Source organism: Nomascus leucogenys, chromosome 6 (assembly GCF_006542625.1).
Source record: "Nomascus leucogenys isolate Asia chromosome 6, Asia_NLE_v1, whole genome shotgun sequence".
Taxonomy (NCBI): domain Eukaryota; kingdom Metazoa; phylum Chordata; class Mammalia; order Primates; family Hylobatidae; genus Nomascus; species Nomascus leucogenys.
In genome coordinates, this window is record NC_044386.1 from 76,819,876 (window position 1) to 76,838,284 (window position 18,409).

General features: G+C 41.4%; 1 protein-coding gene across 1 annotated transcript in view; it reads left to right on the forward strand.

Annotated features, from left to right (window-relative positions):
* MYZAP (myocardial zonula adherens protein) overlaps window positions 1-13,811 on the forward strand; it is a 93,754-nt gene extending 79,943 nt beyond the window's left edge. The window contains exons 12-13 of the mRNA XM_003267027.2: window positions 3,503-3,603; window positions 12,848-13,811. Coding sequence (XP_003267075.2) covers window positions 3,503-3,603; window positions 12,848-12,944 — 198 coding nt within the window. The 3' untranslated portion in view covers window positions 12,945-13,811. The remainder of the gene's footprint in view (window positions 1-3,502; window positions 3,604-12,847) is intronic.
* The last annotated feature ends 4,598 nt before the right edge of the window (window positions 13,812-18,409 follow it).

Below are 18,409 nucleotides of genomic sequence, written 5' to 3' on the forward strand. Positions count from 1 at the left end.
AAATTTGGGGAGTTATCAGCTATTATGTTTTACAGTAATTTTCTGCTTTAGTTTTCCTCTCCTCTCTTTCTTTGATTAAAAAACCCGTATGTTAGGCTTTTCAAATTGCTTCACAGTTCCACAGTGCTCCATTTATTATTTTCAGTCTTTTGTTCATTTACTTTCAATTGGATAATTTATATTAATGTATCTTAAAGTTTACTGACTTTTTCCTTTACCATCTTTAGTCTTAAGTCCATCTAGTGACTTTTTAAAAAAAAATTCAGGTATTGTATTTTCCTGTTCTAAAATTTTCATTTAGTTCTTTTTTATATTCTCTATTTCTTTTTTACTACTTCATTAATTGTAAGCATATTTTTCTTTGTCTCACTGATCATTGTTATGATGGCTGCATTAAAGTCTTTGTCTGAAAATTCCAACATCAGAATTATATCAGGATTGGTGTCTGTTGATTCTCTTTTCCCTTAGGAATGGGTAATATTTTCCTGACTCTTTGTATGTCACATAATTTTGGATTATAAGCTGGACATTGTGAGTGCTTTGTTGGGTTCTTGTTTTAAAAGGCAATGAATTTAGCCAGACCCAACTACATCCTGCTTCTCTGTGACGGTGATGGCAGATCTCAGATCAGTTCTTTAAACATTAGCTGAAAACTTCTTTCAGTTTTCTCCAGACATGCATGGTTCAGTGGTCTACCAGAGACTTGAACTGAGTCTATATACAAGAATTTAGTGTTTTCCCCCAACTCTGACTCTCCTCTTTTGCCTTCTCCCCTACTGTTTGTAGCCCTGGCATCCTTCTCCTGGTTTCTTCCCCCAGAAAGATGATCTTTCTGTTAATATTTTACTATATCTGTACTGCCACCACCGTGACTGTGCTGCTCTCAGGGCAAAGCTGCCAGCAAAAAGAAAAATAATAAAACACAGAGAATACAGAGAACTACTTGCCACATGCTTCAAGTTTCACCTCATCTCCAAAACTTGCCTGTCTTTGTTCACTTCTCTAGAGATCTCATTAGTTGTTTTTAATCTGTTATTCAGAATGTACAGCTGTGACTTGCAGCAGGATCAGCGTGTTGAGTGCATACTCCTCTCTACTGCAAGTGCAGCCCCCACTCTTTAGCTGAATAATTGCAGTGGCCTTCCTGCTGTCTTTAGTCTTATTTTCCTCCAATCCAACTTTCACTTGGGAGCCAGGTGATTAAAATAAATTCTGGTGCTGACCTTGCTATTGTAAGATTGATTTCTAACTTCTTGTAGTGGCATACATAGCCTTTCCTAACTAACTTCTACACACCTGTGTAATGCAATAAGGTGCCTTTTCTCAACCTAGTGTGTTTCCACAATTCTGGAATACTCATCTCATTTGCTTTTTCTTACTCTCTTTCCCTTGCCTAACTCCAGAAACTCCACCCCTTTCCCCATTTTGAGTCAGATGTCCCCTCTGAGTTCCCTCTTAATATTCTGTGGATCCCCCTGTAATGTTACTTAGCACATCGTTCTATTATTTGCTGCTCAGTTATCTGTATTCCCCCAAGACCAAGCTCCTCAAGGGTTGCAAATCATGCCATATTTCTCTAACTTCTAACTCTTCCCTTACCTAATTTCACTGCCTGATGTATAGTAGATATACAATAATTTTTCTACTGATTGCATTATATTCTCATGAGTATACATTTTTTATTTCTGTTTCTATGGGTGTCTGTTGTGCACACACAGAGTTCCCATGAAATAGAACAAAGGATTTGGGGTCACTTGTCCACTATTCACTGTGTATCAGTTGCGGCATATTTGCTAACCTTGTCTTTTAGGCCCCCTACCTATAGGTATTAGACCCAGCATGCTGTGAAATCCTTATGATTAAAGTCTTTACACTAAGAAGGGATAAGGCGATGGTATTACTGGAGCATCCGGCAAAGGCAGGCATCTTCTGCCTTTCTCTTTTCTTATAAATTGGAGAGTCCAGACATTGCTGGGAAAGCTCTCTCTCTCTCTCTCTGCACGTGTGTGCATGCGTGTGTGTGTGTGTGTGTGTGTGTGTGTGAGAATGCTGATGACTCTCTGGGAATAAGCCAGCACCATTCTTCCATACTGGGGATGAGGTGATAGATTCAGAGCCCATCGATCTGTCATAGCGTGTCATCTGCTAAGGAATCTGGAAAGCATTCTCTTCCTTTACACCATTTCTTATTTATCAGAAGGGATTCATTGACTTTTAGATTGTACAGAACATGAATTTTCACAGGAACTGATACTTTGCTTCTTGGTATCAACCTTTCAGAGCGGGAGCTACTGAATGTTTAACCCACATTCTTTCTTTCAAAACAAATGAGCTTCTGTCTCCATAGAACTTTTAAACTTACTTGTGTTACCTAGTGTCTTAGAATAGTGCCTCAGCTTCAGCTCCAACTTAAAGAAGAAAAGAACAAACGGTTTCATTTCTAGTTATGCAAATAAAATGCTCATTGTAAAATCATTTATAAATTTATTTATTCAGCAAATATTTATTTTGTATCTGCTGCATGCCATGCTTTCAGAATACAACCAGGAAGATAGATATGATCACTGCTTCATGAACATTTAGTCTGGTGTTACTGAAAAATATATAGAAGGACTTTTTAAAAAGCATCCCAGAATCTCAATACGCAGAGATCACTGTTCACTTCTTTCTGAATTTTTTTTTTTTTTTTGGTGTTTTTGCCCTTCAGATTTCAGGCACCAGCACTTTGTCTATTTTCATTTCAGTATCTTCGACTTCTTTGTCTATGTTCATTTCAGTATCTCTTGCTTCTTTGTCCTTCATTTCCCCCATAAGGCAAATTTCCAATTGCTGAGCATCTAATCTTTAACTTATGTAATGTTTGGCTGTGGCCGAAAGAAAAAAAACTTTTCAGAATGTGAATTTTAATCCCAAGGAGCTTGTTCTACTTTATATGTGTGAGATTCTGAATTTTCCACACCTACGAAATACTAATTAAGTTATAGAGGTATTTCCCACTGTTAAATTAAATTAACAGACTTGCTCATTTTATAGTTTAATGAGGAGGTGTTAAAAGTTGGGCTGCACCTTATTTATAATGGCAAAAACGTGATAAATATCTAAATGCCCATCAATAAGAGACTAGTTAAATAATGTATCCATACAATGGAATACTATTAATGAGTTAAAATAGTTTGTTGACATAAAAAGAAAACTAATAAAGATGGAAAGATAGCTACAACAAATTAGTGGCTGAAAAAGCAGATTATAACATAGATTACAATATTTTGTTTTCATTTATGTAAAACTGGATGCACATGTCTGTACATGCATAGAAAGCCATTTGTATGCATTCGGTCAATCTATTTCTTCAACAACTATTGTGTAAGTGATGCTCTGTAAATACATTGTGATAGTTGCCCATGTCATGGGGCAAAATCAGATAATACATATAAATTGTATCATGCATATCTGGGGGGAACATATTTGACTTACTGAAAGTAACTTTTTTTCTCATCTCCAGAATAATGAACTACAAAGCAGGTTGGACTATTTAATAGAAACCCAGGCCAAGACCGAAGTGGAAACCAGAGAGATTGGAGTGGGCTGTGATCTTCTACCCAGGTATTTAGGAATTTCCTGATTTTTTTAAATTTAAATTCCTCTTTGGCTGAAGAAAATACTTTACTGGGCTGTTCTTAGCAGAATTGCATTCTTCCTATCAAAAATATTTCTGCAAAGCCAAGTGGTGGCTGCTGAGGGGCTTGACTGGTTTCTGTAGGAACAGAGGCATTGTGCAGGGTGGAGGGGTCAGCAAAGGAGAGACCTGGGGAAGCCATTTAGAGAGAGATGGGCCCTGTCAGTGAGTGCATACATTTGTTCCTTCCTTCCTTCCTTCATTCATTCAACTAATGCTGTTAGTACCTTCCCTGTGCCAGACAGTTATGAAACAGAGAGGAATGAGATTTGGTTCTTGCCCCAGAGCACAGTCTGGAGGGAGAGACAGGTATGTAGGTAGACATTTATAACGGTGTGAGAGGGGCATCCAAGGTGCTTTAGTGATATACAAGAGGGAGGATCTAAACCTTGAACAAAATTCATCTGTTCCTCAGTACTGTAACAGGGTATTGTCAAGCACTGGATCCAGTTCATAAATACCTGATCTGCTTGAGTCATCAGCAGATATGTGATAACTATAACCTGGTTTGTTCAGTTACATTCCTGAGCTAGAGGACTGACCTGTTCATTGTTAAGCTGCTTCCACGCTTGTGTCTCTTCCTGGTGACGTTAGAGCCTGTAACACAGTAACCTGCCTCTGATAACTAACGCACCATTTCCAGGTGCTCACAACTGTGCCTGGCCTCAAGAGGACATAAAACAAGTTTACAGCAAAGATGCTAATGACATGTGACTTGTGATTTAGGTCATCAAAGTCACAAAATGCCTGGTATCCTGTGTGCAGGAGGGTGGATTCTTGTGTGAACAGGGGCACTTGTGTGTGCTTTGCTGGACATAGTAGTCTAGAAAAATGTCGAATCCTGGAATCTTGAGTGGTTACAGCTGGTGGGAAGTAGTGACGAGCCGATCACCAAGCTGGGGTGTGGAATACCTGGTTCTTGTCCTATCAGCCAGCAGCAGGATGCCTTCAGACAGGTCTTCAATGGGGCCTCAGTTTCTCAACTTGTAAAGTCAGTGATTTGACTAGGTAACTTCTCAGGTCTCCACCAGCTCTAACATTGTACAATAAGGCTTCCTTTCCTTACTTTATTAATTTTTATTTATTACTGGCATTGTCATTTTTGTTAATTAAAATGAATCACTTGCCATTCTCAAAGAATTTACCAAAAGCAGCATTAGGTTCTTTCTTTGACAATGTCCTCAATTACATTGCTTGCCTTCTAGTAAAAAGGCATTTTTTATCTTTCTGATATAATTAGCAGAAAATGTTGAATATATATATATAGACTCTGGATCTCATCATAATGAGATATATTTTCCTGTATGAAAATATAACCAAAAAGAATGATCAATTGTGTTCAGAGACCTTTTTGAAATATAAAAAATTTGGCCATTTCCCCCCTTTTTGTATTTTTTAAAAGCCAAGTGGCCTAGTCCACTCTAATTGCCCACATAATAAATCTTGTTTGGCTAAGACGGTACAAAACTATGTCTGAAACCAATAAATTGTTTGTTTTCTAATTCCCACATTTTGGCTTAAAACAAGCTTTTCAACTTGAATGCCCAAGTATAGCCTGAAGCAAACTTTTATGGCTAAGTTATGAAACCACAAAGCGGTTTTCATAATGGAAGTGCTGACAGACCCTTAACTTATGGCCATGGTGAACTTGGAAGCCACTTCAGTATCTAAAAGCAGCTTTTCCATAAATGTAACATTTGGTTTCCCCCAGGATCCATCTTAGCAGTTTAACTACCTAGGTCAATCAGCAGAGGAAATGAAAACTACATATCCTTGTTTCCGAAAAGGCAGAATAATATTTCATTCGTTTCCTCACAAATATTTATTAAGTGCCTACTATGTGAAAGGCGCCAGGCAAGTCTGGGTGGGGAGGAGCCCAGGATCTTTCAGTAACTCAGGGCAGTGCCCTTCCACCTGCACTTCTTGGAACTGCCTTACTCTGAGCTGGGGCTCCTGGAGAGGCCTCTGGATGCCCGGGGGGATGAGGAGGGTTAGTGAGGGGCTGGCCCGTGGGACCCTTCTTCCTCCCCAAAACAACCTGAGAAAGTCAACTTTTAGTTTGTTTTGTCTGTTGGATTCCAAGTAAGATTCTGTTTGAATAAATAGCTCTATGGGCAAAAACAAATTGGAACTCCCGGTCTAGTTAATCCCCATGTTTTATGGATACCAGAATTGGGGCTCAGAGAGATTAAGTGATTCACTGGAAGCCACATAGCCAGAATTAGAACCAGGCCTTCTTGAGTCTTGGTGCAGTACACGTGTAGTTTGAAAATATGTAATAAATGGAGAGCTACTAAATGGTGGTGTGTATGTTCTAACAAAATTCCTGGGTCATACTTGGACCCCAAATTTGCATCTAATTAATAAAAGATTCATGGTATTGTCCAGAATATTTTTTAGATTTTTTTCTCTAGAATATTTTAGACCAATACAAGCATTGAATTAAGCCTGAGTTATGCAGAAGTGTTTTGTTCTTACTCCCTGTTCTTCTCCTACAAGGAATTCATCAGTGTGGGACAGTCAGGGAAGCTCAGGCTGTCCAGTTCCCTGCCCAGCCAGCTGCTAGCTGAGCTCAGCCTTGGGCAAGTTACTTCATCTCTCTAAAGCCTCAACTCTTTCATCTTTAAAATAAGAATGAAGGGGATAATATCAAACCTCATTGGGTTGCTTTGAAGATTAAATGAAAATGTGTACATAAAGCATTTAGAGACTGGGTATGGTGGGTCACACCTGTATTGCCAGCACTTTGGGAGGCCAAGGCAGGAGAATCCCTTGAAGCTAGGAGTTCAAGACCAGCCTAAGCCACATAGCAAGACCTTATCTCTACCAAAAAAAAAAAAAAAAAGAAATAAATAAAAAAATAGGCCAGGCATGGTGGCTCACACCTGTAATCCTAAGCACTTTGGGAGGCCAAGGTGGTAGATTGCCTGAGCTCTGGAGTTCAAGACCAGCCTGGGCAACTTGGTGAAACCCTGTCTGTACTAAAATACAAAAAATTAGCCGGGCGTGGTGGTGTGCACCTGTAATCCCAGCTACTCGGGAGGCTGAGACAGGAGAATAGCTTGAACCCAGGAGGCAAAGGTTGCAGTGAGCCAAGATCACACCCCTGCACTCCAGCCTGGGCCTGGGCGACAGAATAAGACCCCATCTCAAATAAATAAAAATAAAAATGAAAGCATTTTAGCATGGTAACTGGACCAGAGTTAAGCACTTAATAACTAATAGCTATTACTATTAATATTAACTAAACCCAAACTGATTTTTTGTGTAGAACACTGTATAAAATATAAATAAATTTGAGTATGCTAAGATGATTTCATTAACTTTTTATTGGTGGTAATCATTGATTTTATGAAATGGATTGATAGCCTGATCAAGTATATAGTGCTTCAGTATGCATTGGGCTCTTCAGTTAAACTCTCTAGACACCCCCTCTAGACACTGTGTAAAACTCTGGGAGGCCCAGTGATTGATAAGGTCTCTGTCAGCAAAGACCTGAGAGCGGCCCCTGCATGCTGCAGGCATGGGGCACTTGTCTCATTGTAGAATAGCATGGCTTCTCCTACTCACTCATCTGTACAACTGCAAGTGTTACATGCTGTGCTACTGCTAATAGCATTTTTAGAGCTGCTCTACTTTTTTTTTGTCTTGCGTGGAAAAAAAAATTGCATTTAGTTGCCAGGCGTGGTGCCTCACACCTGTAATCCTAGCACTTTGGGAGGCTGAGGCGGGCGGATCACCTGAGGTCAGGAGTTTGAGACCAGCCTGACCAACATGGAGAAACCCCGACTCTACTAAAAATAAAAAATTAGCCAGGTGTGGTGACAGATGCCTGTAATCCCAGCTACTCAGGAAGCTGAGGCAGGAGAATCGCTTGAACCCAAGAGGCGGAGGTTGTGTTGAGCTAAGATCGCACCATTGTACTCCATCCTGGCCAACAAGAGTGAAACTCCGTCTCAAAAAAAAAAATGCATTTAGTTGATGCTCAATAAACATTTGTTGGGTGAATAAGTGAAAGATACATACCAAGTGAGGAACGTAGGCAGGTGATCAGTGTTATCACATGATTTATTTAATAAAGGCCTTGGATGAAGTGATTCCTGCTTATGTTTTACCTCTTTTTGTGTGAGTGTGTGTGTTTTTTCTCTCTCTCTCTGTCTCTTCACTAGAATATGAGCTCCATGAGGGCAGGGATTTTCATCTGTTTCACTAATTGCATTCTCCCTGGGACCTCCTTAGAGCAGTGCTTGGCACATACTAGGCACTCAATATTTGTTGAATGGAGCCATCTCTCTGTAGCATTCGGCAATCCTTCCTAAGAAGAAAGGAAGGATTCCTCAGCCTATTTCTTACCCTTGCAGGACTTTTCTCTCCTGGTTCTCCACCTATCTCCCTGCTCTGTCCTTCTCCAGCTTCTTTGATGGCTTCTTTTCCTCCTCCAGGACCCTCCCATGGTAGTCCACATGGCTCTATCTTGGTTCCAGTACTTCCTGCAAAGATTGCATCCAGTCTCACAGCTTCACCTCTCCTCTCTGTGGCTGAGCCACAGAAGTGTGAACCTTTCTCTTGAATACAAGTCCTTGTTTCCCACAGCCTTCTGGGCACTCCCAGCTGGTGTCTGCTTGGTCTTCATACTTGCCGTTGCATGGCCGAGTGCGCCATCTCTTTCTTCAAAGCCACTCCTCTTAGGAGTGAGTAAGAATCCTGGCTTGGAAGTTAGACCTGGGTTTGGGTCCTGAGTCTGCCTCCTGCTGTATCTGCAGCTTTCGCAAATTCCTACCCTCCTTGATTCTCATCTTGAAAAGGATGATTTTGGTGGCAATCCCTTTGGAAGCTTGTCGAGAGGATTAAGTGAAGTAACAGGCATAGAATGTCCAGTGGAAGTGCCCCACCTTTTCATATTTCTGTGGCTAGAGCCACTGCTTTCCCAGCTACCTAAACTCAGTATATTGCAGTCACTTCTGAGTCAGAGAATTGTTTTGCTCCTTGACTCACTCACTCATACTGTGCTGTTCTTTTCTTTCATGACTTGACTCCTTCTTTCCCATTCCTCCTGCTGCCAGCCTGCCTGAGACTGTCTAAGCTACCCAGTACCATCTCTCTGCCTCACTTTCTCCTCCTCAAATTCTTCCCCTCCTTCATCTAATCTTTGTTTTCCATAAATTTCTAGTGACCAAGGAACTCTTCGTAAAGAGAGAGGGAAAGGGAAGGGGTGAGAGGGGACTCACTGTGGGTTCAGGAGTTTACACACACACACATATACACACACACAAATGTATGTGTACATTTAAAGACTCAGGAGTTTAGTTTGAAAACTTTGATATATGTTAATTAAAGCCATTGAGAACAAGTTCAGGTCATCTAGCCTTCATTTTCAAAGAAAAATGAAAAAACAAAAACGAAAGGAAAAGTGACTTTTCTTTATTCTTCCCTGTAGTGAAACTTGGTTTCCAGCAAACCAGCAAACTTGGTTTTCATCAATTATGTCTTAATAGGTACAATTTGATGAAAAATATTCCCCATGATCATAAGTGCTCAGCACGTAGTAAGTGCTTTAAAATGCTTATATTTTCGTATTTCTGTTGCAAAGACCAGAACACAAAGTAGCTTTTTGTCAAAGCTTTATTTGCTGATTCTGCTATTGTTTTCCCCAGGGGAACTGCCCCTTTATTGATTAATAAAAGGTTAACAATAGCCTAAATGTGTTAAGGCAAATGGTTGGGTTTCAGTTTTGTGGTTGAGGTTATTTGTGTTCTTGAAATCCTGTTGTTTCCTAGTGATCAACAAAATAAAATACCCCACTTCTTTTTTAAAAGATCGGGATATGAGAACCTGTTTTTGAACCCTAGAAGGTTCACCTTTATAAATATTTCTGCATTTTATGGGGTTTCAGGATATCGTCACTGGAGACTGTTTCTGTTATGTGGAATTTTCACAGGAGTTGGCACAAATAGCCATCTGGCTTCTGCCCCTGGCACTCTAGTAAACTGCCTGGTCAGGTCACTGGGGCCTCCTGGATCACCAGGTCTCATGGATTGCTCTCTGTGGCAGGTGACACTGGGACCACTTACTTCTTGAAACTCCTCCAACCTTTGGTTTCCTTTGTAATTCATATGTGGGGTTATAGCTCTGTGGCTGGCTTCTGTGAGCTGCTGGATTCATGGAGATGATGGAGATGTGGCTTTCACCCTTAAAGAAATTATACCTAGCAGTGGACACAAATGTGTAGACCAATAAGTGCAGTAAGATGCTATAGAGGCTTGGTGCAATGGCTCACGCCTGTAATCCCAGCACTTTGGGAGGCCTAGTTGGGTGGATCATTTGAGGCCAGGAGTTCAAGACCAGACTGGCCAACATGGTGAAACTCTGTCTCTACTAAAAATACAAAAATTAGCCAGATGGTCATGGCACATGCCTGTAATCCCAGCTACTTGGGAGGCTGAGGCAGGAGAATTGCTTGAGCCTGGGAGGCAGAGGTTGCAATGAGCTGAGATCATGCCATTGCACTCCAGCCTGGGCAAGAGACAGAGATTCGGTCTCAAAAAAAAAAAAAAGCTATGGAGGTGTCAGAAGCCTCTATAATAGTGATGTTCAAGGTGTATATGGGGATTGGGTGGAGAATATGGAGAATCTCCTGGGGGGAGACATGGAAAGTTTAAAATACACCCCCTGCCACGCTTTTAATACATCCTCTATCACCTGGTGAATGACTGGATATGGGAAGTTAGGGGAAAGGGATTCGACTCTTAGGCTTCATGTACACATTTTGTCATTGTGTTGGTTGGGATAAGGAATGTAGACATTTGAAAGAACCCATAGATCTTGGTGGCTTAGCATGGTAAAGATTAATTTCCCATGTCACAGTTTAAGGCCGTTTGGTATACGTTTCACTCCACAGTCTTTCAGGAACCCAGGAATTCCTCCATCTAGCGACCCTGCCTGAGCTTTGGAGTCCTCCTGGATTCTCCACCTGTATGCTCTACATAAAAGGGAAGACAGAGAAAGACAGCATGGGGGATTATGTAGATTTTTATGGGTTAAATCTGGAAGTAGTAGAAGTCATTTCTGCCTGTTTAGCCACATGGTCCACCTAATGGCAAGAGAAGCTGGGAAATGTAGTTGAGTTATGTGTTATGTGTCCAGGAGGTAAAAGAAATGGGATGTCTTAGTCACCCAATCCTGTTAACTATAACTCCCAAATGTCTCCCTAAAATCTCCCTGCCACTTCCCATCAAGTGCTTCCATCAGAATTCAAGTTCTCATGATCTCTCTTTCACCTCCTGAAGAGTAAGAATTTTCTAACTGACCTGCTTTCAGAATAATCCTTCCCTAGTCAACCCTTGATAGTACCAGAGGAATCTTGCTAGAATAAAAATATGAGCAGATCATGGCCCTCCTTAAAAACATGCTGTAGTTCCCTGTCCCCTTCTGAACTCCTTAGCCAGGGACATGGAACCCTTCTCCACCAGGCCTCATCTTCTGCCACTCTCCATTGTGAACTCTTTTTTCCAGTCGTTCCAAAGGAGCACACGGTTTGCAGTTCCACATCCACAAACTGTGTGCTCACCCATCTCTGCCTTACACATACTGCCCCTTCTTCCTGGAGTTCCCATCCCCGCTTTGTCCACTTGATGAATGCTAGGCATCCTTCAAGATTCACCTTCTCTGTGTGAATTTCCCGATGTGAATTTCCTGGTGGTGCTAAATTGTTCTGCCCTCAATTTTCCCACCATGTGTTTATGCTTATTTTGTTCAGGTCATGGCAGGAAGGGAGGCTTGAGAGTTAGTTGAAGGGACTGTTGTGGATGTTTGGGCAACTTTAAGGGAAATAAACAAGGGACAGTGGTAAGCTCTGGAGCTAGCGACAGTGGAAGCTGTTACCACCCTTGCCTGAGGAGGCAGGGGAGAAAGCTGGGGAAGAGAACAAGTTGGGGAGCTGTAGCTATGGGCCCTGGTAGAGGGATGCCGCCAACTACCAAGCTGCAGCCTGGCTGGGAAGGGGAAAATGTCCTGACCTCTTTGTCCTCTCATTCCCTGATGCCCTGCTACCACCTTGCAGTAGGCCAAAAGGAACTGAATTTGAAGGGCAAGGGAGCCCCTTGATGCTGACTTTTCCGGGCCACAGAGTAGGGTGGAGAAGGAGAGAAAGGCTGAATGACAAAAGAAGAATGCCCAGCACAGCTGTTATGTCTCTGTTATAGTTCCTAACACAGTACATGAAATTTTTTTATGTACATATCTTTCCCACCAGGTGACAAGTCCCTTGAATGCATGTTTCATATTTTTCTGAACGATGGATGCCTAGTACAACCTTTACAGGTTGTTAAAAATAACTTTTTTATTTTTAACCTGTTGTAGTCTGTTCCGGCTGCCATAACAAAGTACCATAAACTAGTTAGCTTATAAACAACAGAAATTTATTTCTCACAGTTCCGAAGGCTGGGATGTCTAAGACCAAGGTGCCAGCAGATCCAGTGTCTGGCGAGGACTTGCTTTCTGGTTCATGTATAGTGTCTTCTTGCTGTGTCCTCACATAGCAGAAGAGATGATGATGAATATTTCTGGGGCCTCTCTCCTTTTTTTTTTGAGACGGAATTTAGCTCTTGTTGCCCAGGCTGGAGTGCAGTGGCATGAACTTGGCTCACTGCAAACTCTGCCTCCCGGGTTCAAGCGATTCTTCTGCCTCAGCCTCCTGAGTAGCTGGGATTACAGGCATGTGCCACCATGCCCGGCTAATGTTGTATTTTTAGTAGAGACAGGGTTTCTCCGTGTTGGTCAGGCTGGTCATGAATTCCCGACTTCAGTTGATCCCCCTGCCTCGGCCTTCCAAAGTGCTGGGATTACAGGCATGAGCCACCACGCTGGGCCTGGGGCCTCTCTTATAAGGCCACTAATCCCATTCATGAGGGCTCCACCCTCCTGACCTAATCACCTCCCAAAGGCCCCACCTCCTAATACATCACCTTAGAGGTTAGGATTTCAAAATATGAATTTGGGAAAACATAAAGTCCATTGCAGGGCCTGTTTGTAATATTTAAATGAAATATTAAGCTGCATTATTGTCTTTTTATTTTTAAGCACTTAAACACCATTTTCTAGAGTTGTCTTACCATGTGAAGCATATGGGGGGTTTTGTTTCATTTTCCTGACCTGCCTTTTCTCATTTCTCAGCCAAACAGGCAGGACTCGTGAAATTGTGATGCCTTCTAGGAACTACACCCCATACACAAGAGTCCTGGAGTTAACCATGAAGAAAACTCTGACTTAGGCACTCAGAGGCATACACTTTTTACAGATGGACAAAAGCTCTGGAACCCTGTGGCTTCAAATCCTTTGGGAAGGGTGACTGTTGTTTCCCCTATACACAGTGTAAGCTGGAATGGAAATCGCTGAGGCTCTGATCCACTTCTAAGACAGGAAGGAAAGTGAAGGCGGAGTGAGCAGGTAAGAGAGGGATATACAAGGTCATATTTCAGACACCCACCCGGCATACCCTGCTGTACTGCGTCATCATTTGTTTTCTTTGTAGACACTGAAATCCTATCAGGAGGATTCCCTCACAATGTATTTTATTTGCTAGATGTTTGTTGGGAGGGAAAAGGACATTAATTTGAAGTTTCATGTTATTCATGCCAGGATCGTTTGATAGAGCATGAAGGTTTTGTTTACCCGTAAAAGTATTAGAGGCAGCGTTTCTCTAGTACAGAGAGGCCTGTCCACAAGGAGCATGGGCACCCAGCCAAAACTTGAACCTGGAAGGGAGGGTTCCCAGCCTGCAGGTGCTCTTTCCTCTTGGTCCCAAGCATCTGTGCAGGGTCGTGGGAGCCGCTGTGAGAGACTTGTGTGGGCCAGACAAGCTTCATTCCGATGCGCTAGTCCCTTGGTTTAATTTGTGCCTTATGCTTTCATTGGACCAGCTGAAATCACTGTATTTATTCAACTTGCGATTTTTTTTTCTTTCTCACTTTAACTTAAAGAGAATTTTATATGTCATGGAAATTTAATCATTTAATGATTTCAGTATCAATTGGTGTTTTTGTTAAACGAATGAATCATCTGTTCATGCATGCTCTACTTTGATATTATAACCTATGTCACATGTGTTTAATAAATACCATATATTTTGTTCTACTAATGTTGTCTCTGTGTTTCATCCATGACCATGTAGAAGGGGCAGAGAGCATATCAGGCTCTGGAATGAGTGTCAAAGTCAGATCACATGATCTTCCAGGCAGTATAATCCATACAAGCATCTGTAAGCCATAAGATTGACTCTGTGTGTCAGGGGGAGGGCGGGGGGCCTGTCTTTTTAATTCCTGAAATTTAGTTAATACATCATGTGGAAAAAGCAAGGTACATTAATGATCACAAAGTACAAAAATAGATTTTACTTTTAAACCTTTCCTCACACCTCCCACCCCTTACTGTCTCCTCTTCCAAAAAACCAAAGAAATAAAAAAGTAAGAAAGCAAAGCAACTCAGTTAGATAAATCACTGTGAGTCAGAATCATGCTAAGAGGAAAATGTGCATTTGGGAGCGAAATTTGTATTTAAACACTGTCTGTGGGACCTTGGGCAAGTCATCAAAACTCTCTGAATGTTAGTTTCATCCTTTAAAAACCTCGGATCATCACACCTACTTGATAGGCTGATGTGAGTGCCACATGAGGTCATTCCCACATAGGGACTGGGCACTGCCAGGCACATAGGCAGTGATTGCTGTCATTCTGGAGGTTTTAGAGCACTGCTGATTGCTGGTTGAGTCTCACCACTGGAGGTATTCTAGCAGCAAAAAACCATGCTCTGTGGCAGCCACCAAGGAGGAGCACTTAGAGAAAAAGCTGTCCTTAGGACCAGGAGATAGGGAAGCTGGACTCAGAGAGAGGCAGAGGGTTCTGGGAGCCCATCCCCCTGGAGAAACTGGTCTGGAAGTAGTTTCTAAGTGAAATGCAATGACTTAAAAAATGTCAATTTTAATGAGACCAAGGTAGAAATGAAAACTACTCTGCCAATACTTCCACATTCACTTCTTTCTCTCTCTCTTAAAACAAGCAAGGAAAAGAAAAACTTAGTAATTTTAAATTTAAAGAATACCAGGGACCATTCTACAGCTCGGGCCTTTGTATTTTAAAATATATCTTCAACATATGGAAAACTCTAAACATGATTTGAACTACTCAAGAAGACTATTAAAGAGAGTTCCTAAATTGTACAGACTGAAACTGAAAGAAACTGAGAGATAATCCTTCCAGATCCTTTGTTAACATTAACTCTAGTGCCCCCCAACCCTCCGTCTAAAGGACTGACATTCATCAACCTCTTCATGAGCAGGGGTATTACATAAAATTGGGAGAATGAACTCTAACATTTCATAGTAAATTTATCTCCCTGAAATGGAAAGCAGCAGTGTGTGTAAAGGGTTTTTAAAAAATAAAAACAACATCCTATAATCTTCCAATTAATATTTTCATTCCAGTGCTTCCAGACTTTTAAAACACACCCCCCCCATTTTGTTTTTAAAATAAATATAACACTATACTGAGAAGCGGAATCGTGTGATTTTTAAGAACGTGGGAACACTCGAGTCAGCTACCTGAGCTTAGTCACTAGTGTGCATGTGAGTAAGTCACAAACCTGTCTGAGGGCCTGTAAAATTGGAACTGTGAGAGTTCTTTCCTAATGGAGTTGGTGTGAAGAGTAAATGAGTTAATGCCTGCATGGTTCTTAGAATAGTGCTTGGCACATGATAAGCACTTAATATATGCTACCCATTATCATTACATACTTTTGTAGCCCCTTTTTGCTTACTTTATATATATATAAATATATATACAAATATATACACATTTTATATAGTTTGCTTTATATATATACTTTATATATATAGTGTTTGCTTACTTTATATGTATAGCAAATTTGCTTACTTTATATATACACGTATATATGTATATATATGTGTATATATGTATATGTATATATGCTATATGTATATGTATAAAGTATATATATACACATATAAAGTAAGCAAAAAGTATATATATGTATTATACATAGAAATATATACATATACATAAAGTAAGCAAAAAGTATATATATACTATATATATAATCTACACCATTGCTTCTTATAGGTAATTGGATTCCATTTTTTGATGTGCCATAACTTATTTGACCCATCCCTTAGTGTTGGAATTTTGGATGTTGTCTTTACTTTTCTTCAGCAGTCCTCTGATGAACCATCTTGTGCACACGTTTTTGCACACTTGCCTGATTATTTTCTCAGGATCAATTCCTAGAGGAATTGTCTGGTCAAAAGGTGTGCACACTTTAAGTCTTTTGGTGCATATGGCCCAGTATGGCCTATGGAAATTTGAATTCATTGAAATTCTCACTAACAGGCTGAGAATGTGACTTCCTGACTCTTTTGCCAACATGAGGAATGAGAAACAGAGTGTATAACATGGCTTTCTTTAGGCAGATCTGCCCCCCAAACAGGTGGTGAACAAAGTTCCTTCAGCATATTGCCTGTGGGTATCAGAACTCAGGGACATGCAGGTGTGAGCTGTGGGCCTGGAGGTGTCCCTAGGGCCCAGAGAGTGCCTGGGCAGCCGACAGGAAACTGGATGGACTCAGAAGGAGCAAGTGTTCCTCAGGATCCAGGAATCAGAGATGGCCTGCCACTTAGTGAGCCAGCATCAAGAGCCTGTCACTCAGGCCACATGCCTAAGATGCAGTTTGACTCTGAGTGGGGCATGCCCCCTATTTCAGGGATAGCCTGGGAGAGAGGATCAACATTTGGGAAGTGCTTGGAGGGTGCACCAACCAAGGCTGACTCCTGAGCCGGTCCATGTGTGCACTCTGAGCACCCACTTTCTTCCCAGTGAATGCCATCTGCCTACTCCAGGAACTCTAGGGTGGTCACCAGGGCAAGAAGTGGAGGTGACAGGAATGGGTCCTGGCTCAGGCCCCACTGGGCCATGGTGCTCTTCTTGACAGCCAGACTGAGAGGGCCAGTCCAGTTCACCCAGCACATGCCAGGTGCTTGGAAGACAAAGACATGCACCTCGAGACCCTTGCTGTCTCCAAAATCTTTTCCAGCAAGTCCAGGCCCTCCTGATCTTCCCCATCTCTGAATCCCAGGGGAACTTATTTTCAGCCCCTTCTTTAATTTTACATCTCATGACCAATCTTTGTGTCCATTTATTATCTCTCCAGTGACATAAACTCCTCAGGGGCCATGTCCCATAAGGGGTACACTAGTCATTTGGAGGGAAGCCACTGTAAACCTTGATAAGCACGAAGAAACCTACAAATGAGTAGTATTCCAGAAAAAGCCTCGGCTTTGGGGAAGTAAAGAATACCAGGAGTTACTGAGCTGGACACAGCACACATACACTGAGTCTTTACAACAGTCCTGCCTGGAAGATGTTATCACCACCATTTCATGGATAAGGAAATTGAAACTCAAAAAGATGTGAAAATTGTCTGAAACCACTCAGACTTGTCTGATTTCAGAACACAGGTGGGAGGCCTGGAGTCAATCCCAGGTCTGCCATTAAATCACAATACCTCCTTGGTCAGGTCACTATAGCACTCTGCGGCTCCGTGCCCCAGGATGCAGCCTTTTCGATGAAGTAAATGGAATTGCATCCCCCACCCAGGCTTGCTGCACAGATCATGGGATAGCATTGACAAATTTCCTAGCAGTTCATCAGAGACATGCCAATAATTGATCCCTGCTACTATTACTAGTAATTATTGGGAAGCCAGTATTGCACCAAGAATATTTGCAAACCCAAGGATTTCTTCTTATTGGACACAGAGATTTAATGAATACTAGCGAATGGAATTGTGCAGAAGACCAACAGGAGTGAGGGAAATGCCACTGGATAAGCAGGAGGTTAAATAAACTGTATCTCCTTTCGTTTAGATGTGAATTTAAGAATAATCTATTTTACTTTGTCAGGGAAAGAAAGGCCTAAAAGGGAGACTAAAGATGTGTTGCTAAAAAAGAGAGAACAGAAGCAAAGAGACCAGAAGGTGAGTGCTGCTAAAGCTTGGGGTAATTCGTTAGGCAGGATTAGATAACTAATACATGGTGTGAAAAATATAGTTGCCTTTTGTTTTTGCATGCAGATATCTAATTGTTTTAGCACTGTTTGTTGAAAAGACTACCCATTTTCCACTGAATTGCCCTTGTACCATTGTTGAAAATAAATTGGCCATATATGCATAAATCTATTTCTATACTCTCTATACTGTTATATTGGGATCTAGTTGCTTATCTTGACACTAATACTGTGCTGTCTTGTTTGCTGTAGCTTTATCATTGGCCATGAAGTCAGGTAGCATAGGCTCTCTAATTATGTTTTTCTAAGTTGATTGGGCTATTCTAGGTCCTTTGCATTTCTATATGAATTTTACAGTCTGTCAATTTCTACAAAATGGCTGTTGGGATTTTCCTTGGGACTGCATTGAATAGACAGGTCACCAAGGATAACATCAAGCCCTTGCTGTGTCAGGCCAGCTCCTAGCAACACTGCAGCCCAAGCTGGGAGCACTAGGTTGGCTCCTGGATGTCAGCGACTGCTCTTCTCTTCCTTAGCTTTAAAGGGACTGGGAAAAACCTCCATAGTGTATTTTGGTAAAGGTATAGTATAATCTTTGTGGGATTCCAAACAAAATATTATAAGAAACATTCATTTGTGCCCAAGGGCCATAAACTTGATGTAA